We start from the raw sequence: 23,920 nt of genomic DNA, 5'->3' as shown, positions 1-23,920 counted from the left end.
AGCTACCGCTGGACGCTTCACATGCCTATGACCCTCGCACAACATGGGTGCCGGTGACTACGCCGCTTTCCAGCTGAGGATGAGGCTGGCAAAGGTCAAATGACTCACTGTGACAGGGAGCCGGGACGTGACAGGGCTGAGGACCAGCCCAGGTCGTGATGTCCCGGGAGACCCCGCTCTTCCCACTCAAGTTCCTGGTGTTGACAAAGAGCTGTACCCTGACCACATAATCAGGATTAGGAGAGCCCACGTCAAAGCCAGTCACCCTGCTCCAGAGTCTTCAGCTAATGACACATGGGTAAGAAATCTAAAGGGAATACTCAGGGCCTCGCTAAAGGCCACAAGCTAACAGGTTATTACAGAGCCAAGAACTGAACTCTAGAATCATAATCTCTTCATAGGATAAATTGCAAGTGAAACAGAAACCTTAATGGTGCCCACCTGCACGGTGTGCCTATAGGGAGATAAATCGTTAGATGAGTCTGTATGAGTTTCAAAGCGTAAAACTACATGATCAGAGGTGTCAAATCACTGCTGCTTAGAGCAACACAAGGGCTAATAATAAAGAGAATCGGTGACATTTAACTGTCACAAAATCACTAACCTCAGTGTCATCTAACAAAAGACCAGATAAAACTATTATAGGCAGGTGAGAAAGAGAAAGTTAAAGGCCAATGTGCTCAAGTGACTTCAAAACAGATGGCTTCGGATGACTAAAAATACAATATGTGAGAGGGACGTTGGTTCTCGGAGATGAAACTGCTTCCTATGTAGAGGGGCAAAGCTGCAGGGTTGTCGACTAGGAAGCCATAGTATGAGAAAGAAGTTCCTAAGTTAAGACTGGTTTAAAGGACCTAAATGGCCCTCAGGGTTCGTTCAGCTCTAAGCTACTGAGATTCCTGAGTTCTCGGAGACAGCGTACGTGGAAACAAGCCACGGTCACGTGTAGCATCCATGTCTGAGGCCAGGGCCGGACAGTGGCCTGCAGGGAGTGGCCAATTGCGGGTGGAGACCAAGTGCCCCATAGGGACCTCAGCTGGCAGGGAGGAGAACCCCAGAGCTCTCCGCAAGCAGCGAGGATGTGACTGTGACAGCAGGTAGATGTACAAAGGGCTCATCGTGAGAGGTTTTGGGTAGCAGACCAAGTGAAACACATCCCGGTCTCCTCCAGGCCAAGCCATGCTTGGAACAGAGCAGGACCAAGGTGAGTCCTTCGCCCCCTATTCCCGGATGTCCACTCTTTGGGCAGAGATACATTAATCTATTAATAAAATCTAGTTTCAGATAATTCACTTCAAACAGGTCTCACAAACAGTACTCCAGTAAAACGTTTTAGAGGCAGGCTCCTGCCTTCAGGCATTGTGGGGTCCCCCAACTCTGCTCCCCCCCTTTGGCTGATGATCTCAGCACTTACTTCATTCTCTCTGTCCACCTTCTTACTGTCACCCTTGTTGGTGGCACATTGTTCACAGGGGTGCCATTCCTGACAGCTGGCACTGTCAGTCTCCCACTTGTCCAAAAGAACCTCTGACCTCCAAGCCAGATGGTTCTGGAATGCTCAGTGTCCAGAACAACCTCTGACCCCCAAGATGGATGGTTGTGGAATGTCCAGAACAACCTGTGACCTCCAAGCTGGATGGTTATGGAATGCTCAGTGTCCAGAACAACCTCTGACCCCCAAGCTGGATGGTTATGGAATGCTCAGTGTCCAGCACAACCTCTGACCTCCAAGCTGGATGGTTATGGAATGCTCAGTGTCCAGCACAACCTCTGACCTCCAAGCTGGATGGTTATGGAATGCTCAGTGTCCAGAACAACCTCTGACCCCCAAGATGGATGGTTATGGAATGCTCAGTGTCCAGCACAACCTCTGACCTCCAAGCTAGATGGTTCTGGAATGCTCAGTGTCCAGAACAACCTCTGACCCCCCAAGCTAGATGGTTGTGGAATGCTCAGTGTCCAGAACAACCTCTGATCTCCAAGTTGGATGGTTCTGGAATGCTCAGTGTCCAGAACAACCTCTGACCCCCAAGCTAGATGGTTGTGGAATGCTCAGTGTCCAGAACATTCTCTGACCTCCAAGTTGGATGGTTATGGAATGCTCAGTGTCCAGCACAACCTCTGACCTCCAAGCTAGATGGTTCTGGAATGCTCAGTGTCCAGAACAACCTCTGACCCCCAAGCTAGATGGTTGTGGAATGCTCAGTGTCCAGAACAACCTCTGATCTCCAAGTTGGATGGTTATGGAATGCTCAGTGTCCAGAACAACCTCTCGTGTTTACTTTTCCACACCCACCCTGTCATGGCGATATTTTAAAATTTCCAGTGAGTGCACCAACTTTCTCAGCATGGGGAGGGGCAGCTCTAACTGTGTGCAGTCCCCGTCTCTCCTTGGGGCATCACTCCTCTCACCCCGGCTGTCTCCATGATGGGGAGGGCATGTACTGGCCAAGTATGAACACCCAGCACGCCCTTTACTAACTGTCCATAACAGAGTTCAGCGTGTAAATAAGCCTTAAAACATGGTGAATGAACAGACAGAAACACCCTGACGAGTGCTCGAAGGAACATCTGTAGTTTGGAGTCTACTCCCTGGTGTTCTCAGTGGTGAGGGATCATCTGCCCCCAACACCCAGCTGGTCCTCAGACCTGTCTCGGAACCTGGAACCCAAATTGAAGAAGCATTTCGCACTAGAAGGAGAGCGTGGCTGCTCCCTCCCCCCGTGCCAGTGTCAGGCCTGTCTTTGAACAGACCCGGATTTTAGGACCCTCCTTTTAATCACTGCCATTGTGTCGAAGTGGTTTCTTTTCTCTTACCCCTTCCTTAGTGTCATTAGTAGAGAAAGTTTCTCCTGGAGGACCATGACAGATGCTGAGTGTAATGACCCAGGAAAGGGCCATACAAGCAAAAAAGGCCCTGCCCACTGCCGGGGTGGGCTGCGTAAGGGCACCCACCCGCCAGGAGGCTGCGTCCCTGCCAGCCTTGAGAAGCACAGGCTGCAAGAAGGTCTAGCAAAAAACCATTCACAGTGTTCGAGAGTATCTAAAAATAAAAAAGGAAAGAAAAACCTTACTAGTAATTTTTTAAATGCCAAGTTACATATAAGTAAAAAGAGGTTAAAAGGAAGAAGTGTTAAAAAAATTTCACACCTTTTAGGTTTACATCAGTTGGTGTTTCATAAAGAAACTGATGACAGAAACAGTGGTAAGGGGTGAAAACCAGGCAGTTTAAAGTAAGAGAAAAAAGCACCTACAACAACCCACAGAAAGATCAACCACAGAAGAGAGAGAGTCAGACACCAAGAGGCCAGCAGAGCTGGTCACTGGAGGTGATCTCAGGGTGCCGGCTTCTCCCTCCACAAATACGGGCCAGCCCCGAGCGAGCGGCTTCCTGTGTTCTAGTCACTGAACCACACAAGGAACACAGCCATGACCCGGTGCTGGACTCCAGTCATGATGATGGCTCCAACTACAGGACACGAGGCTTACTGTGCCGCCTGCAAGGGTAACAGTCAAACACTAAAAAAAGACAAAAGCATTTCTGCATCTCTAATACGCCATCATCCAACGAAAGAATGACACGGATTCATAAGCCCTGAGTTTCCCGAGTTTATAGTTAGCCTAATGTGATACAACTTAAATATTTCTCAGCCTACTTACTACCTTGAGCATGGATACATAATATGGCCCATTTTCAAAAATTTTACCCATATCCTATATAAACAAAATCTAATTCCTGAGGTATTTTTAAAAAATATATTACTTTGTGTAATAAAAGGATTTTAAGAGTGTTCTCTGATTTATAAAGATGGTAAGCAGAGAGCAGGAGGCTCAACCTTAAGAGATCTTTATCACAAAATGAGAGGCAATAAGTTATCACTTGTTGGATGAATTAATTTTTTTTTAGAGACAGGATTCTGCTCTGTTGCCCAGGCTAGAGTGCAGGTTGGGCATCCTCGCTCATGCCCGAGAACTTGCAGGCTTCAGATCCTCCCATCTCAGTCTCCCAAGGAGCTGGGACTACAGGTGCATGCCACTGTGCCCAGCGAGTTGTTTGTTGTGGTTGTTATTATTATTATTATTATTGTTGTTGTAGAGATACTATCTTGCTATGTGCCCAGTCTGGTCTCGAGTTCCTGGCCTCAAGCAATCCTCCTGCCTCAGCCTTGAAAAGTGGGGGGATTACAAGTGTGAGCCACCACACCCAGCCTCAAGCAATTTTTTAAATATAGACAAATGCAATTAATACAAGAAGAAAGGCAGACTAAAAACCTGTTCTACAGATGAATTATGCACCATGTTCTGTTAACAGGCCCTTTGGGTCCTCGAATGTCACCTGCGTGTCATCATTAAGCAGCATCAGTCACCAGAAACTGTTAGTAGCTCGGGGGAAGGGAGGGCAGGTGAACCGTGAGGCTCGTTCACCTGTACACACATCCACAAGGTTCATAAATAAGCATTTAGATGTTTGCACCTTAATATTGCAAAAGCTCCAGATAATGAGCGATGGACTAATATGCCAATAATTTTTCTTCTGAGCCAAATTTATATAAATTATGAAAAGTTCTGCACTATGATAACTGCTTTAAAAAGTAATATTCAGGTGGCTATTTCTTGCGTCTTCAAAGATTTGTTAAAATTGGCATTAAGTTTACGTAAGTATCTTTGCTTCAACAAAATATTTGCTTATACTTCAATAAAGTTGCTTTCCCAATAATTACCAAAAAAGAAATGTTTATGAGATTGAAAAATACATTTGATGTTCTTTTCAGAGCTATCTGAATATCACAGGCTTGACTAAGTATAATACTGCAATATTTGGAGGAGAGAGAATTGCTGCATGTTAAATTTTATTTTATTTTATTTTTGCATGTAAACCTATTTTTTTTTTTTTTGAGACAGAGTCTTACTATGTCGCCCTTGGTAGAGTGCGATGGCATCATCACAGCTCAGAGCAACCTCAAACTCTTGGGCTTAAGTGATTCTCTTGTCTCAGCCTCCTGAGTAGCTGGGATTACAGGTGCCCTTCACAACGCCTGGCTATTTTTTGGTTGGAATTGTCATTATTATTTTTTGTTTGTTTGTTTGTTTGTTTTTGTAGAGACAGAGTCTCACTTTATTGCCCTTGGTAGAGTGCTGTGCCATCACAGCTCACAGCAACCTCCAGCTCCTGGGCTTAGGTGATTCTCTTGCCTCAGCCTCCTCAGTAGCTGGGACCACAGGCGCCCGCCACAACACCCGGCTATTTTTTGTTGCAGTTTGGCCAGGGCCGGGTTTGAACCCGCCACCCTCGGTATATGGGGTCGGCGCCCTACTCACTGTGTTTAGCAGGCCCAGGCTGGGTTCAAACCCACCAGCCTCGGTGTATGTGGCTGGCACCCTACTCACTGAGCTACAGGCACCGAGCCTATAAACCTATTTATTTATTTGTTTTATTTTGGGGGATTCATTAAGGGTACAAAGAATTCGGCAATGCTGATTGCATTTGTTAGGCAAAATCCCTCTGATAACTGTGTCCCGCCCCAAGAGGTGTGCCACACACCAGGACCCCCGTGCCCCTCCCTGCTCCCTTACTCCCTCACTTCCCCTTGTGTCAGATCATCTACAGCCTTTATATTAGAATTGGGGATACTGGATTCCTGCTTTGTTAAGTTTTATTATTATTTTTTTTTATATTTTTTTGTAGAGACAGAGTTTCACTTTATTGTCCTCGGTAGAGTGCCGTGGCGTCACACAGCTCACAGCAACCTCCAACTCCTGGGCTTAGGCGATTCTCCTGCCTCAGCCTCCCGAGTAGCTGGGACCACAGGCGCCCGCCACAACGCCCGGCTATTTTTTGGTTGCAGTTTGGCCGGGGCCGGGTATGAACCCGCCACCCTCGGTATGTGGGGCCGGCGCCCTGCTCACTGAGCCACAGGCGCCGTTAAGTTTTATTTTTAAACATAAAGTCGGACAATTAAGTTTGCAAACTCATCCTAGAAAAAGTACTACATACCTCAGTGCTAAATACCACTATGGTCACCTTCCAAGTGCTCCCCTTGGCCCTCTGGTGACCACAGTGATCCTCAGCTATGAAGTATGTAGCAGTTTTCCTAGGATGAGTTCTCAAACTTAACTGTCAGACCTCATATATGTCTCCAGAGTCTGCTTTCTTTCAAACATGTAGTATGACTTACAGCACTGTATTAATTTTGATAGAATCAAAAAGATAAAATGTATTGAGATTTAAGTATAAAAATGAGATTACTTACAGCTTTGTAGATAGAATAAGAGTTACTGAGACAGAGAGAAAGGAGGTGCGTCACAACTAAATGTCACCAAGGCACACGCATAATGACAAGACTTGTAGGCAACAGGGTCAAACCTCCTAGCGATATAAGCACAGCTCCCTGAGCATGTAGGTTAATGTCAAATTAACTTGCTAATTAATGCAATCGCCCTTTCTGGTTTCTGCCAGTACTTTGGCGGTTCTGCTCCCCTTTTTTTTGGACACATACCTTTTTCTGGTGTCTGTGCTCTCAGGGGTTCGCTCCAATCACTCCAACTTCCTTTATAAAGATGTAGTTTGGCAGCGATCTGGAATTCATATTCTGTGAACGGTTTCAGACCCAGCAAATCGTGTCTTCCTTTGGCATTGGTAACACTGACCTTGAATTGGACAAGATTTTTAAAAGTGCTTATTCATGCTAAATTGCTCATTTTAAGAATTTTAGCATAAAAGTAAAACACGAGACTGTGTAACCCTTATTATTTCTCAGCTCTACCCTCCATTGAGAAGAAATATCAGTGACTAGTTACTGACTACATGATGTGAATCTGAAATAACAGCTTCTCATTAGGAAGAAAAAAAGTCTCCTGGACTAAGAACCCAACAACATAGGTTCTGGGGGGGTCCTGAAGCCAGATGGAAAACAAGCTTGAAAACAACCAATTTCCAAAAGCCTTAGAAAAGTTTCTACACTAGAGATTATTTTTTTATTTGGTTACAATTAGAATGATATGAATGTTTTAACACAAATATGGCCCTGGCTGCAAAAAGAAAACTAGTAGTATCTCTCTTGAGTATCAGCATGCGTAGAACTGATCCTTTGTTACTATAAACCATTATGTCTTACAAAAATTGTGGAAGGAATTGTAACCCTATGTCTTATACTATAAAAAAGAATACCCAGGGCGGCACCTGTGGCTCAGTAAGTAGGGCGCCGGCCCCATATGCCGAGGGTGGCCGGTTCAAACCCAGCCCTGGCCACACTGCAACAACAAAAAAAATAGCCGGGCGTTGTGGCGGGCGCCTGTAGTCCCAGCTGCTCGGGAGGCTGAGGCAAGAGAATCGCGTAAGCCCAAGAGTTAGAGGTTGCTGTGAGCCGTGTGACGCCACGGCTCTCTACCCAAGGGCGGTACAGTGAGATTCTGTCTCTACAAAAAAAAAAAAAAAAAAAGAATACCCAATATTATATCAAAGTATAGGTTTTTTCCTTTGAAATGTTCAATTCTACGTAAGTCTCTGTGGGGATTCTCCAATATTTCTCTTTTCAGTATGTTAGAAAATACTAAAAAGTAATAATGGGTAAGAGGTGGAATAAAGAGACTTGAATAGAAATAAATTATAGCAAGTTAATATTGGTTAATTAATTAATAGAAAATTAATTAATAAATTGCAAAAGTCTTTGGCTTAAGACATTTCAGAATCAAGCTATTTCTTAATAAATAGAGGTATACGTGACTTTTTGATTTTTTTTTTTGTTTTTTTTTAAAAGCAAAGAAGTTTATTTCTTACAGTTCCATTGGCTGGGGAGTCCAAGGTCAAGGGGTTAAGAGTTGTTTGCTGGTGGGGCTCTGCAGAGCCCTGAGGGGTGAGGGCTGAGTGCGCTAACGCTGACTCAGGTGTTTCCCCCTTTTCTTTATTTTTCCTTTATTTTTTTTTTGTTATTGCCCAAAACCATTTTAGTAGGAGAGAAAACACCAGAAGGCTATCTCCTGGAGGCTTCTGGGCCTCACACCTTAGGCAGTGGGGTCCTCAGGCCCATTATCTTTTAGGAAAAGACTAAAACAAGGTTCCATGGCTGGGCCACCCTCTGCTCTTCAGCTGAGTTGCAGGTGGTGTCCATGTTTCTAGGTTGAGACTTGATCCATGAACTCATAAGCAAGGTCTGCAGGCCCCACAACCTTGTCTTCAGAGTTGGCCACATGGGCTAATCCTGTACACTTGGGGCACAGCCACGTGATAGATGGGCTGGGTAGTGTTGCTGATTGGTGTCCATTCTGGAGAGCACTGCTTGGGGCAGATTCACATGGCTCCCCCCTCCATCAAGCAGCTAACGCCGCCAAGCAGATGAGGACATCTCTGAGCTCCTCTTCAAAGGCTGCCCGTTCCTTGGAGGCCATGTTTGGGGACCAGGCTCCTTATCAGGCTTCCACTGACAAAGTTCTGCTTTCTCTCCCACATCCCCCACCAAGGCCAGGAGGAGGTTCTGAGGCTGGTGGTCCCAGTCTTGTTCAGCAGCAAATTTGGCAAGGAGGTGTTGGATGTCCTTGAGCGTGGGCTCTGGGCTAAAGCTGAATTGGCCGACAGGAGCAGGGCCCTCTCCCCGCATGTCCCTACTCAGCTCCCCATCAGCCATAGACAGGATATCCATGTGCTGCGGCTGACACTGCCCAGGAGACCTGACTTCTCTGCCTTTTCTTATAAAGCCACCAGCCCTTCCTGGATAACCCAGGGCTCTGACCAGTAGTCCTCTGCTCAGAGGACAGAGCCTTCAAGGTGCCGTCACCTCTTAAAGGCCCACCTCTCAATACCGCCACATTGGGGAGTAAGTTTCAACAGGAATTTAGGAAGGGACAAATATTCAAAGCTAGCATTTTGTCCCTGGTTCCCCAAACTCACATCCTTCTCACATACAAATATGTTCATTTTATCCCCCAGCCTCACACTCTTAACTCCTTCCAGCATCAACTGAAAAGTTCAGTCTCCTGTGTGAGGCTGTAAAATCAAAACACACTGTGTGCTTGTGAGTAGAGGGCACACGTTCCATCCCCCAGCAGAGGGCACATGGTCCATCCCCAAGCAGAGGGCACATGGTCCATCCCCCAGCAGGGGGCACATGGTCCATCCCCCAGCAGAGGGCACACGTTCCATCTCCAAAGGGAGAAGTGGGCAAGAAGAAAGTGGTCACAGGCTCCAATGCAAGTCTGAAACCCAAGAGAGCAAGACAGTGGATCTTCAGACTCTTCTTTGACTCCATGTCTGACACCCAGGCATGGAGATGTAGGGCTGGACCCCCAAAGACTTCAAGCAGCCCCACACCCCCTGTGCTAAGTGGGGTCCCTGTGGTGCCTCCAGCCCTGCAGGGCTCTGCCTAGCCCCCCAGGCTTTCCACAGAATCCTTTGAAATCTGAGTACAAATTACCAAGCGAGAGCCTCCCCAGTCTTGTCTTCTGCAAAATTAGTCCTATGTGGACTTGTACCTTCCACAGCTCGAGCCACACCTTGGGTGAGGAGGGTGGGCAAAGAGGCTGGGCAGGAGCCCCAAGGCAGGCAGAGCGGCTGTGGCCAGCAGCGCCGAGGGCCTGACTGGGAGACTTCTGAGACACCTTCAGAGTACCCCCTCCAGGGTCCCGAGGAACAGCGCCTGGCTCCCTCTGCTCACAAGAGCATCCTCAGCAGAAGGGCACAGGGTGGCCTGCCCCTCCTCCTCCTGACTGGCCTCCTTCACCCTCAACCCCCCAGCCAGGCTGGGAAGTTTCCAGATCTCTCTAGCAGGTCACCAAGAGCAGTTACAAAGAATCATGCAGCAGCCTGGAGAGTTTAGAAATGTTTCCTGACAGATAATTTTTCTGCTCTTCTGTTACTTCTGCAAACCCCCTGGCGTGGACACAGCCGGCCACGTCCTTCCCCACAAAGCAAGGACAGCCTTGGCTCCCGTCTCCAATGTCCTGCTTCTTGGTCCCATCTGAAACCCCATCAGAGTGGCCCTCACTGCACACACTTCTGTCTGCATTTGAGTCACAGCCACAACCACTTGCTCCACCTCTAGGAGTCCCAGACTTTCCCTGGTCTGGTCCCCGGCCCTCCCGAATCCCGGCCTTCTCTGCGCTGCTCCCACGCGTTCCTCCCGCCTCTGCCTGTCACCAGGCTCCCGAGCTGCCTCCTCACTTCCAGGTTACCAGCACCTCTCAGTACTGCTTTTCCTTATTAGTCTGTTTTTTGCTACTTATAACAGAATACCTGAAACTGGGTAATTTAGAAAGAACAATTATTTATTGCCCATAGTTAAGAGACCAAGATGCCCAGTGTTGACCAGCTGGTTCCGGTGAGAACCTTCTTGCCTTTGCAAACTCTGCAGAGTTGTGGGTGGCACAGGTGTCCCACAGTGAGGGGCTCAGCATGCTGAGGTCTCTGATGGCTCCTAAGTGTGTACTTTGGGGCTAACATTCTTTTTTTTTTTTGAGACAGAGTCTCACTATGTTGTCCTTGGTAGAGTGCTGTGGCATCACAGCTCACAGCAACCTCACACTCTGGGGCTTGCCTCAGCCTCCCAAGCAGCTGGGACTACAGGTGCCCACAACAATGCTGGGCTATTTTTTTTTTTTTTATTGTAGTTGTCATTATTGTTTAGCTGGCCTCAGGCCAGGTTTGAACCGAAAGCTTCTGTGCATATGGCCAGCACCATAACTACTGTGCTACGGGCACCGAGCTGGGGGCTAATATTCTTAAACTTCGTGTTTTGGTGGTATGAAAAGACAGAGGTCTATGTAGAAATACTAAGAAGCCCTGACGTTGTCCCCTCCGTCCCAAGGCCCTTACCATAGTCCAGGGCCCACTGTCACCAGACCGGTATCTGAGGCGACTGAGCAGCACCAGGGCCTCATCCCTCCACTGCAGGGAGCATCTGCTCGCAGAGTCATTCTGGAATCTGATTGAAATGTCCCACGGAGGAAGAGGCCTCACTAGTAACCAGGACAAAGAAAGGAGTGTGGTTCAGGATTCATGATGTGAAATCACCCTCGGTACTGGCCACGCGCTGTAGGGAGCTGAGCAAAATCATTTCTAAGATATACAACCTTCTGAGTTTGGTAAAACGTATGAGAAAGAAGAGCCTGGCTTTAAGAAAGAAAAGAAAAAACACTGGATTCGCTTGCGAATCATTAAATTAATCCTCCTGACCCAACCGCATTCTTACCCAGCACCTTCTATCCCTCAGGGCTGTGTCAACTGCACTTCACTCACTGACTTTCAAAAAACCAAAGTACCAAACCTGGGAGTCCCGATGCCTGAGAGGCCTGAGTGTGAGTGAGGATCCCCGGATCCCCCGGAAGAGAAGAAATGCTAGTGGTAAATTCACAGCAGTGGCACAGAGGACCAGAGGACAGAGGGAAAGGGGACAGCCTAGAGAAAACGGTTGCATGAGGAGACAGAGCAGGGCGAGGGGGGCTGTGGAAGGAAAGTGCTCCCCAGACGGCTGTGATGGACCACAGCTTGCAGTGTGTGTGCAGAGAGCCGCTGCTGCAGGGACGGGGAGGCAGACACAGGTGTGAGCTCCAGGGAACTGCAGGCGGGCCTCACCCAGAACCTGGTCTCTGATCCAACTGACCAAACATATTCACTGTGGAATGTGCTGGGATGGGCTCGCTCCCACCCCTGAGCTGATGAGAGGGGTCCAGGCAAACAGTCTCAGAGCAAGATGCTTGTGTGACTCCATACACGGTACCTGCATCACCTAGCTGTGCTCGCCTAGGGGCCTGCAGGTGGCCTGTCTCAGAACAGTGGGAATGGCCACGGGGTGAAAGGACACCTCCTCCCAAAAAGAGCCTACGTTGAGCTTCTGTAATGACCTCATAAGATCCTCCTCTCCCCAGTCAGATGGCGTCATTGCCAGGTGGTTCTTTCAAAAGATTTGAAGCCAAGGGCTCAATTTTCCAACAGGGGGAGTAATGTCCACTCTCCCATTCTACATGGCACCTTTGCATAGCCTCGGGGTCACGCCCTCCGTCAGGTGCATCAAAGTAACTTGTTTTTTGCTCATGCCCACCGGCCACTTTCCACCAACTTCTGTCCTTCTTGAAACAAGCATATAAAAAGATTTGAGTGATGTTTAAAATAATTACCAAGTGCCAATGAACGACACCTACAAAAAGTGAGATAAAACGACGTACCTATGTCGAAGAATGTGAATGTGGATGGAAAGGAAGAAGAGCTTCCAAGACTGTTGTTGGCAGTAACCTTGGCTGTGAAGGTGGATTCAGGGGATTCAGGGCTGAGGCTGATTCTAAGGTCCAAGTGGCTACAATAATAATTTTTACATTGCTTCTTCAAAGTTAAATTTTTGGGTCCACTTAACCTGTAAACAAAACAGCATTATATTTAGCAAGATATTTTATGTGCTACTTTCTCTTTTTAGTACAAAAGAACAAAATGTTCAAATATCTAAAATTCTAGACAGTTTTTAAAGGTCTGTCTCATTACTAAGGGACACCTCCTGGGAATCTTTGTGTTGTATGGCCATAAATAGGACCATACTCCCCCCACTCCCTTTTTTGGTAGAACTGAAGTTTGTTTTTTAAATTTCCATGTAGATAGCTAGGTATCAATGCTTACACTGCCGGAATTCTCTGACCCTAAACTGTCATCTCAGCTCCTTGGGGCAATTTGTAACATCATCCGAAGGATCCACGGCCACCTCGGCATCCACAATAAGAAGTGTCAGTTCTCAGCACAGCAGTGGCCAGATTGGAATGCCGGCCACGTCCTCTCTTCCATCTCCCGCTCCAGTCAGCTGGAGCTTCAATGCCACCTCTAACAGACCTCTCTGCTACATGCTTTCAGGTCGGCCAAGAGTGCTTTAAAAAGAAACTCCTCTAAGCTAATAGAAAACCACCACATGGGAGAGTCTATTTGTGCATCCTGATCCCAAGACTCTGCAGCTGCACAAGAGGGAAAAGACAGTCAGCAGCCGGTTTGACCCCCAGAGAAGGGAGGGACACTCGTGACCAGGATCTGGTGCTCTGAGCACCACAGTCAACTCCAACTGAGACACCAGGTCCCACTCTGGAGTGAACGAATGAGCTCATTTTAACTGACGAGCACCAGAATTTTTAAAAAATATATCTGATGGTCTAGAGGTGTCTATTTCTCCTCTCTGGTAAAAACAAAACTTAGATATTTCTAAATATTACTAAGAGGTGACATACAGAACAGCTGTGACAATACAAGCCTCACTCACTGCACAGTGTACTCCACGGGCAGGTAGGTGTCCCCTCCTCTGTCCCAAGTGCAGGCCACGGTGCCCTGCTCCCCCTTCTGTACACACGATAAGTTTTGAGGCTGTCCTGGAGCAACTTTAAAAAGAAAAAGCAAACCCTTGTATTTGAAATATCACACAGGTGACATTTTGATCACATTGTTATTATCTGCCAAGAACGTGACAATTCCTCTCCACGTCACCTGAACCTACATAAGCTGGAAGCTATTTTAGATTCCATCAAGTTCAAGTTTGCCTCCAAGGCAAGATTTTCTTCTAATAACAGTACCAATAGCAGTGACTATGGATCAAACGCTTACTATAAGCCAAGCCTTTGCTGAGTGTTTAACTTAGCACAGTATTTCTCCCAATCAGACATCACAGCACCCGTAGGCAGAGAACATCATTATCCTCATTTTGTCAAAGAGGAAACTAAGATTAGAGAGGTCACCTATTTTGCCCAAGATGACACAATTATGAAGTGGCAGGGTGAAGGCTGCAGCCCAGTGAGGCTGACTTAAGTCCACGTCTTTCACTCTGTATTCTACTATTTTCCCCGCCAAACACCTGTTAGTGACAGTAAGTTAAATTTTTGAGAGAGGTTCCCATTCAAATATTTAAAAACTTCAAAAATTATTTGCAGTTCTTTGATGTTTAGGGATAAGGAGCATTTTTTCATGTGTTCGTTGGCCATTCATCTGTCGTCTTCAGAGAAGTTTCTGTTCATCTCTCTTGCTCACTTACAAATGGGTTGGGTTTTTTTTTTTTTCTCTTTTCTTGTTGATCAATTTAGTTTTCTGTAGATTCTAGTTATCAGCCTTTGTCAAATTCATGGCATGCAAATATCTTCTCCCATGCTGAAGGCTTTAGTTGTAATACCCTCAGCTGTGCAGAAGCTTTTTAGCTTAGTCCTGTCCCGTTAATTTATTTTTGGTGCTACTGCAATTGCCATGGGGGTCTTCTTCAACAAATCTTTACCCAGGCTGATATCATCAAGAGTTTTTCTGCATTTTCTTTTAGAATTTGTATTGTTTCATATCTTAGATTTAAATCTTTCATCCAACGGGAGTCAACTTTGGTCAGTGGTGAGAGGTGCGGGTCCAGCTTCAGTCTTTTACATGTGGCTGAATAGTTCTCCCAGCACCGTTTATTAAATAGGGATTATTTTCCCCAGTGCATGCTTGTGTTTGGTTTATCAAAGATCAGATGGTGACATGTGTCTGGGCTCATCTCTAGGCTCTCATTCCGTCCCGCAGATCTATGCCTGTATTTCTGTGCCAGAACCGTGCTGCTTTAATCACGGTAGACTTGAAGTATAACCTGAAGTCTGGTAACGTGATCCCTCCAGATCTGTTTAAATTTCTTGACACTGTATTGGCTATTTGGGTTTTCTCCTGGTTCCACATGGAAGGAAGTACTATTTTTTCAAGTTCTTCATATTATTTTTCCATTCAGCTGACACGTCTACCCACTGGCCCTGGTCACACTCTCCTAGGCTGCACTACCTAAATCTCATTTCTGCCCTGTATCACTCAGAGCATTGTATGAACATCGTAAAGCTAATTCTGTATGTGCATGCACACATGAACACACGCGTGCAGTGCCTGTGAACACACGTCTGCATACATGCGTGTTTGTATCTCTGCTGTGTGCACATGTATACACACACAACGCATAACTGGGCCGTATTTGCTACCTTTTCATACTCTGTACAACTTTTCCTTTATCTTGGAGTTAGTAATTGATTGTCTTATTTTTCCATTTGTTTCATTTTCTTATCAATGTAATTCCACACTTCCACACAGTTATCCGAGTCACTGCCGCACATATTCAGACACAGTGGGGATTCCACCAGCTTCTCCAGTCTGAGGCCCTCCCTGTTACAGGCCTGTGATCTTCCAACCAGACAGGTCGCCCTGCACCTGGTACTCAGCTGAACTTCTGGGCATCCTCATGCCCTCTTTCATCCTCTGTGCAATCTCCTGGTTCTGTTTCTTCCTCTGTTTCTTTCTTTTTTTTGAGACAGAGTCTCACTTTCTTGCCCCTGGTAGGGTGCCATGGCGTTACAGCTCACAGCAACCTTAAACTGTTGGGCTTAAGTGATTCTCTTGCCTCAGACTCCCAAGTAGCTGGGACTACAGGTGCCCACCACCACATCTGGCCAGATGTTCTATTTTTAGTAGAAACAGAGTCTTGCTTTGGCTCAGGCTGGTCTGGAACTCTTGAGCTCAGGTGATCTACCCACCCCAGCCTCCCACCATACCAGGCCTTCCTAGGGTCTTTTGACAAGCAAATGAGATCTAAAGTAACTGGGATGTTAGTTTAACCCCCACCTTGACTTCTAAAGGCTTACAGAAACTCTCACTTTAAAGACCACAGCTTTTCACCCACAAAGCAACTTTGTTGATGTGAAAATTGGCTTCTCATTGGACTATGAAATTCAGGTGGCCTCAGTTCATGACTTAGTTTTGGCAGAAAATGTCTGTCCCAAGGGAAACCAGGCAAAGTTCTTCTCACTGCAAAAGTGCAATAGGTGACGTTAAAGAAAGAACAGGTATATTAAAACCTCTGAAAATTAAAACAACATACAATATAAGACATTGTTATGAGTATTATAGTGGTTATTGTTATAAAAACCCTACTTATTATGCAGAATAAAAAGTCTTAGAAAACTCATCTTCAGAAAGATCAAAGGCCTAAGCAAATAGTTATAAGAACGGCCAAGCAGGAATCCATTGTGTTTCATTACCATGATTTTCCCAGCGAGGCTACACTGGCATGCTGGCTGCGTAGTTTTATACAATGTGGGTGAACTCCGTGCAGCAGAGTAGCCCAAGCATGAGCAGGTTCGGGAAGAAAAGACTCAGAGGCTGCTTGTCTCTCCCCATCTCCGAAAACCAGCCAGCTTGATGACAGACCCTCCCTAAATATGCAATGCCACTATGGACTACTACTTACTGCAAAAAAGAAAATAAAGGGGCTGTTTACTACCTGCCTAGCTAGAATTGAGCTTACTACACTGGGTGAAACCAAAATTTGTCTTTTCTTGGAATGACTGGCCACACTCAGAAAAAGGTGTTAAGGTGTTGCTTCCAGTTAGCCCTTCATCTCAAAGGTGCTAACCTGTTTAGAGGACAGCCACAGTTTGTGTGGTTGCCTCCAGAACAGTGCGCAGGCGACATTCCGGCAGCACCACCCAGCTGAACTGAGCTGAGCCACAGCAGGCGCCCTTTATCCTCTCCCCAGATCTTCTGATGCTGCAAATTGATACAAACGCACCCACATACACTTGACAAAAAACTGAAAAGATGAAAAGGGGTTGCAGCGCTCTAGTGCACGAGCTCAGACGGGATAGGGAGCAGATGGCTCAGCACGTCTGCACGGGCGTGACGACCAGGCCGCTTCAGGGAGGAGAATGTTGTGGACACCGGGACTGACAGCTTATGGTACAGATGTGGGTATCAATCCGCTGAGATGGTGAAATACCTGGGTGCAATATTCAGGCGTCTGAAGGCGAGGAAGTCAAAGACCAGTGGTGTTTTTGAACAAAAACTTAATTTTGTCTATAGGCAGTGCTTGTTCTCCTTTTAAGGGAATCACGCACAGCTGCCAGCATGGCAGGTGCATTGAGAGAAAGTGCAGGCAGATGGAATCGCAGCGATGGCACCCACCACCATCATGCCTGCTCTGTGCCTGACACTGAACTGGCGCTGTGCACACAGGGGTCGAGTCACTACAGCCACCTTATGAGTTAAATGTCACCTCTTCATGACACTGGTGGAGACACGGAGGCTGGGAGAACCAAAGCTGTTGAAAGGTGCTGTGCTCTTGGCAGGGTGAGGGCTCAGAGCCCCTGCTCCTTCCACTGCACCCCAGGCTGTGGAAGCTGAAAGGACATGAAGGCCCTGAGTGGGCCGAGGAGTGCAGACCGAGCCGTGGCTCCTCCAGGCAGCCGCCGCCTGGGCTGCTCCTGCTCCTGAGGGCCTCTAGGAAAACTGCCTTGAGGTCGCAGAGAAGTGTCCATCTTCCCTGGGCAGTGTCTCACTGAGCTCCATCCCTGCCTTACAGCACAAACTGAGTCCGTACAGCCTGGCCAGCCAGCCCAGAACCACAATCTGTCCCAGTCTCTTCCTGCCTTTTGCCTGTTACCCCAGAACTTCCCTGGAACCCCAGAGGCACAGGCTGCCACAGAATCACCCAGTGCCCATGTGTCCTGCTGGCTCGCCAGCTGGACCTGAGGGCAGGTGAGCTCACCTTGCAGAGGTCGCCTCTGACATCTAAGTTCTTACCCTCCAGCAGCTGCCTGGACAGGCCAGCAAGGCAAGCCAGGAGTGTGGGGAGGAGGGTAACCTAGGGGCTGGATTTCCAGCAGGAGGAGACAGCTGGTCTCCTCTCTCCCCCTGTCATGGGATTTCCATGTGCTGTTTCTGGGAACGCCCCTAAGTGAACAATAATGTCACTGTTTGCTTTTGCTCTTTCCTGGCTCACCCCTCACTCTTGTCTCCCTGGGACTGTCCAACTCCCCTTCCCCCCAGGAAGAGTTAGTATGATGGTTTCACTTCAGGCAATTTTCTAGAGAACCTAGGACAAGATAATAAGTCTGAGCAAAGTTTTCTTTTAACCTCTGCTGTGTATGATAACCGGTGGTCTGGAGTAAGCGTGGATGGAAGAACCATGTTTTGTGTGTTAAGTTAGGGAGGGGTGGTGCTGCTCAGCCTTGTGTGGTCATCCTGGGTTGCGTGATTATGGAAAGACATCTCTGTGTTGTTTGTAGGAGGTTGTAACAAATTATATGAAGTGAAAAAAAGTATGAAGACCCAACTGCAGAGACCCAATTTCCTGCCATTGGAGGCCAAGGACAACATATGGAAGGCTTTCATGGTGAGAGAGAGAGAGGTTTCCAAGAAGACCCCAACTCTATTAATAGAACTTCTCACATGGAGGTACTTGCATTAGTACCAAGATATAAGGATATTTTATGTGGCAGGAAAGGAAAGAGCCCTGCTTTGTATTTGGATTTCTGCTCAACATGACAAACGCAAGCATATCACCAGCTTTCAGGATTCAGAACGCACTGCTCACCTCCAACGAAGATCGTCACTCCGCACACAGGAACCTCGCGACCGTTGGGGCAGGCCAGTCTGCAGCTAAACTCGGTTTTGCCCAGGGGGAGGTCTGTGAACTGAGAACTCAGGGAGCGACTCCGGTGGGAACCAGAACCGACTCTCCTGTCAGATTTGTAGAGGATCAACCTGTTAAAACTGGAGCTGTGTGAACAGCCTTGGTTGGGCTTCAAAGAGCAGGAGATGTTGACAGCTGAGCCAGGTAAAATCTTGTCGGAAGGCTTTGCCGTCACATCTCCTCTGGAGCACACGTCTGCAATAAGATATAAACAGCTCTCAGGTGGCGGTCATGAGCCCATTGCAAAACGGAGGGTTTGCGCAGTTCCCAGGAGTAGGGTAAGATTAACCCCCTCGGATCATGAAAATGATGATCCTGCACTGCTCTGTGATCTTGGTGACGCTCAGTGAGGACAGAAAGCAGCCCAGCCAGGCTGGAGCCCAACTATGTTTGAATGAAAAGATGCAGCTTTCCCATAACAGGAAGACTAAGAGCAGGACCATATGTAGGAAAGAGGTGAGAAAGCAGATTTGGAAGAACATTCAGGAGCACAGTTCCAGGAAAAAACAGCCCTTCTTATATGCAAGGTATTCACCAGACTACTAAAGAGGGCTTCCCGGAACAAATCACATTTGTTCACATCACTGTTTAGGATTTGTAATGCTTACATCAATACTCATACCAAGAAATAAAAAAGACAGTTCAAAAAATATTGCAGGCTCAGCACCCATAGCACAGAGGTTATGGCGCCAGCCAAGATACACTGAGGCTGGTGGGTTCAAACCCAGCCCCAGCCAGCTGAAACACTGAAAACTGCAACAAAAAGTAGCCAGGCATTGTGGCAGGTGCCTGTGGTCCCAGCTCCTCGGGAGGCTGAGGCAAGAGAATTGCTTAAGCCCAAGAGTTTGAGGTTGCTGTGAGCTGTGATGCCACAGCACTCTACCGAGGGCAACATAGTGAGACTCTGTCTCCTCCCTCCCCCAAAATGCAAACTTTAGAGATATATCTAGAAATAATTCCTTCTCTTGGTATAAGATATATATAATATGGAACATTATTTTATATCAAGGAGAAAATATTAAAAGGCTTTAGTATGTCTGTAGTTGACATCGAGAACGGAAGTTCAGTCTTACCTTGCCAAATTTTGATATTTCTTCTAAATATAAGACCCTTGGGTAGATGGATCATTACCTGATATGCTAATATAAAATTCTATGAGTGTATTCTCTTTTCATGAGTTCTCTATATTATTTACTATATGCCAGATACAGTATTGAACCTTTATTAAAAGACAGGTTGTCTGCTACTCTCCAGAAGCCTTCGTATTAATAAACACAGGTTGTCCATAAAATTCATGTGTGCAATTTAAAATAGACAACTATTTTATGGACACCTATATGACGATTATTCAGCAATTAACAGCGGTGAGACTCAGTATCTGTCGATGAAAGAATCTCAGAATTAAAGGTTCACGCTGAATTTTCAGATGTGATATAAAGCTTCCATTGAAAGTCTTTTTTAGGTAATTATGAGATTGCTTGGATGAACTGCCATAAACAGGATTGGTAAAGAAATTATTTAAGGAGATACTGAAAATTCATTCAAAATAAAAACTTATTTTTATTTTTAGAACTAAAACAAATTCTCTCTTCCTCTCTTATTTATCTGTTTGTTCTTTGCTTCTTTGATCTTCTTTGATCAGAAGCAAATGGGCCAGAAAGCTAAAAACAAGCTTTAAAAAAAAAAAAATAAAGATAATGCCAACCATTATTAGCACTGCTGAATTCACTCATCAATACCCCTCCTCTGTTACAACACACTAAGATATAAGACATGCGTTCATGGCACTTAGCCACTTTCTTAAGAAGACAAGGAAATTATTGGACTTTTATATATTAATCATCAGTATAAACTAAGTAAAACACGTAATAGTTACAGACATAGAACCAGACTCATCCACTTAAGTGACAGGAAATTGACTACAAAAAACCATCTAGAAGGGTCGGGCGGGGTGGCTCACGCCTGTAATCCTAGCACTCTAGGAGGCCGAGGTGGGTAGATAGCTTGAGCTCATGGGTTCAAGACCAGCCTGAGCAAAAAGTGAGACCCTCATCTGTACTAAAAATAGAAAAACTAAGGCAAGAGGATCGCTTGAGCCCAAGAGTTGGGGGTTGCTGTAAGCTATGATGCCACAGCACTCTATCCAGAGCGACAGCTTGAGACTGTCTCAAAACAAAAAACTAGCGGAACATTTACCACAAATATATAGTTAATCTGTAGCACAGAATTTAAACCACAGATCCTTCTACAGAGTAGCTTACAGAAATATCTTACCGATTTTTGCTTTAATCAACAGCCACTTGATTATAAAAACAAGTGCCCAGGAGCACCCACTGACAGCAAGTGCCATGAACAGCCAGCTTGGGAATATGCCTCTGTATTCTTCCTGGTAAAAGAAGATGAGTTAACTCATGTTAAATGAATTCGGAAAATATCAGAACCAAATATCAGAAGAGTTTGAAGTGGCACTTTATTTTTCTTCACGTTGTTAAGATTTTGTTTGTTATTTAAAAAAATGAATTATACCTTTAACATTAGTAAATTGAAAATCTTGCTACCTTCCAACCCCCATGTCAGTGAAGCTTCTTAGGGATTAGCAAAGGGTTGGGGAGGGAGGTTGTGTGTCTTAGTCCATTCCACCTGCTATAACAAAATGCTTCTAAACAACAGAAATTTTTTCTCACAGTAGCTCTGGAAAGGCCAGGATGGAGGTGTTAGCATGGTCAGATGCTGGGCAGAGCCCGATTTGGGGTTGTAAACTGCCAGCCTCTCACTGCACCCTCATGTAGGGGGAGGGGCAAGGTGGTCCTCTGGGATCCCTTTTGTGAGGGCACTAATTCCACTCATGAGAGCTCCATCCTCACGACCTACTCACCTCCCAAAAGTCCCACTTCCTAATAACATCCCCTTGAGAGTTAGGGTTTAAAATATGAAAAATGTAAAAACTTTTAAAATCCAGGGGCCGTAAACATTCAGACCCCTAGCAATGGACTTCGGGGTCCTTGAGAACTGGGTTTAAATACCTTGCGACCATGTACATGTTACTTAACCTGGCTAAGCCTAAGTGCTACATATAACTTCTTTTTTCTTACAAACAAGGTTACGTAACATAGATTGGTTTGACTAATGGGAATTTCTGATGAAGTCATGCAATTCAGGAAAACAGTAGATTGAAAAAACGAGTCACAACCCTTCTGGAACTCAGTATAAGAATAATCTCTTTGGCAGTAAGAAAGGAATTTGTTTGGGTTTTCTATAGAAAGTCAATCTTGTTTGTTAATTACTTCTTTATTTTAGTGAGTGATTATATCTTGAATAGTTCAGAAAATATAAGCTGGTGATTACTTACCCAATCCAAATTCAAATCCAAGGAATGGCTCTACTAGCCATTAGCAAATTCTCTAAATTCTTTTAAAGATATGACAGAACTTCACAAAGTAAATTGGAAGTTCTGTGATGTCAGGCGCTGGAAAGTAGCTGGCACACAGAAAATGTTCAGCTCTGGTCCTGAGCAACTGATGCCAGGCGCAGTGTTAAGAGAGAGACACAACCGTTCTGCCCAGTCCCCTTCTAGGAAAGTCCTCCTTTGACTTTTCTGCCTCCAGCTTACTCCTCGCTGGGGAAGCCACAAATGGTAGCAGAGTCTTCTCAACAGCCACTGCCAGCTGTGCCCTTTCACCACTCTGAAGATATCACCTTTTCTCCATTCCCACTTTCTCCCGTGAGATCTCCCGGGGGTCTCACCTGGCACCCTGGTTAGATATCATCTGTCAGCTGAAGATTCTCAGATGTCTGCTCTCAGTGCAGACTGCTCCCCACTCTGCAGTCCCATAGGCCTGTCTCTTTGGCATCACCTCTTGGGCATTTAACACACTTCTCAATGTTAACACGTCCAGTTTGAATTCTTGGCTCTGCTTCTTCAAATTGTTTTTTCCCCAGCCTTTTTAATCTGAGTAAATGGCATTCTTATCCATATGTTGCTAAAAAACCTGGCAGTCATCCTTGATTCTACCCTCTTTCTCATCTCCTGCAAGCAAACCATCACTAGTTCTGTTAGCTTTACTGCCAAAATACGTCACAGGTCAATTCATGTCTCTCCCTATTCTCACCCCAGACCAAGCCACTGTCATCTCCAGCCTAGGCTGACGTAGCTCCTAATGTGTCTCTCCAACCCATCCTTGCCCTGTCATTCTCACACAGCCACTACCTTTTAAAAAGAAAAATCAGATCATGTTACCACCGCCATTTAAAACCTTCACCAGGTCCCCAATGCTATTGGAATAAAATCCATAGTCCACACCACACACCACCTCTCAGCTGCCGCTCAGAGGCCTCACCTCTTCCCATCTTACCCAGGTCACTCTGCTCGGCTGGCACTGCCCTTCAGACTGTTCCGTGGGCAACACGTGTCCTCTGCTGCCTGAGGGACTGTGCACCCTCCATGTCCTGTGCTAGAATCCTCGACCCTTGGCTCCCAGTGTGCCTGATGTATTTATATCTCTCAGCTTTTGGGTCACATGTGGCATCCTTGGAGGGCCCTCCCTGACCTCCTATCTAACCCAGTTGGTACCCACCCGTCACCTCACTTACTGTCTTTGTGCACAATCTGTAACTACTTTCTTCCTTTCTTGATTACGTATTTGCCACGTGCTAGAATATAAGCCCCGGTGAACGGCAGAACACAGTCTATCTTACTCGCCCGCACTGCACCCTGGGAAGCAGTTTGTGCTCCATAAACGCCTGTTGCAAGAAAGGGTGGCCAGAAAGGCGCAGGAGCTGTAGAACACTCCCTGCAACTCCTCCTAGGTGGACGCAGAGCAGCCCCACAGGCGACTGGGTCCTAATCCTTGGGAGCTGTGACTTTGCTCCCATACCCAGCAAAGGGAATCTGGGGATGCGCTTAGAGTTAGGAGCCTTGAGATGGGAAGATCATTCTGGATTACCCAAATGAGCCAAATTAAATCACACAAGGCCTTCAACGTGTAAAAGAAGAGTGGGAGAAGCCGGTAGAGAGATATGGTGTGAGGCCGACTCGCCCCTGCCGGCTTTGAGGTGGAGGAAGGGGCCAGGAGCCAGGGAACATGGCTGCTCTAGGAGCTGGGGATGGAGCTCAGCTGACAGGTAACGTAGAAGGTGCTTCTTACGGGTCTTGGTTAAGATGTTTGAGAAGCACAAATATAGACCAAAATCTGCCAATTTCTCTCTCTCTAAACCCACAAGTCCGATATCATGGGATACAATGTCTCATGTTCATGCTATTTATTCTCTGCACCTCTCTGTTATTCCTAGGCTGGCAGAGCTTCCTCACCCACCCAAACTCAGCTATTTACTCAACCGATGTGCACTGAGCACTCCACCCGCCAGGGCCTCGGACACGGTGGAGAGCAGGCAGGGGGGTCCTGGCTCTCATGGACATGATGGCGAGATGGAAAACAAAGAGATAAGCAGATAAGTTCATATCATGATAAAAAAGGAGCATGCAGCGGGAGAGAGCCTCGGGA

The 23,920-nt window shown here is 46.4% G+C and overlaps 1 protein-coding gene across 1 annotated transcript in view; it reads right to left on the bottom strand.

Moving 5' to 3' along the window:
• IL12RB2 (interleukin 12 receptor subunit beta 2) overlaps positions 1 to 23,920 on the bottom strand; it is a 69,686-nt gene that overhangs the window by 35,349 nt on the left and 10,417 nt on the right. Inside the window, exons 2-7 of the mRNA XM_053592925.1 lie at positions 20,694 to 20,805; positions 18,321 to 18,614; positions 13,221 to 13,335; positions 12,154 to 12,338; positions 10,805 to 10,947; positions 6,498 to 6,648 (exon numbers count right to left, since the gene is read on the bottom strand). Of these exons, the coding sequence (XP_053448900.1) occupies positions 6,498 to 6,648; positions 10,805 to 10,947; positions 12,154 to 12,338; positions 13,221 to 13,335; positions 18,321 to 18,614; positions 20,694 to 20,769 (964 nt within the window). The 5' untranslated portion in view covers positions 20,770 to 20,805. The remainder of the gene's footprint in view (positions 1 to 6,497; positions 6,649 to 10,804; positions 10,948 to 12,153; positions 12,339 to 13,220; positions 13,336 to 18,320; positions 18,615 to 20,693; positions 20,806 to 23,920) is intronic.

This window comes from Nycticebus coucang, chromosome 5 (genome assembly GCF_027406575.1).
Source record: "Nycticebus coucang isolate mNycCou1 chromosome 5, mNycCou1.pri, whole genome shotgun sequence".
NCBI classification, from domain to species: Eukaryota; Metazoa; Chordata; class Mammalia; order Primates; family Lorisidae; genus Nycticebus; species Nycticebus coucang.
This window is presented reverse-complemented; position numbering and strand designations above follow the sequence as displayed.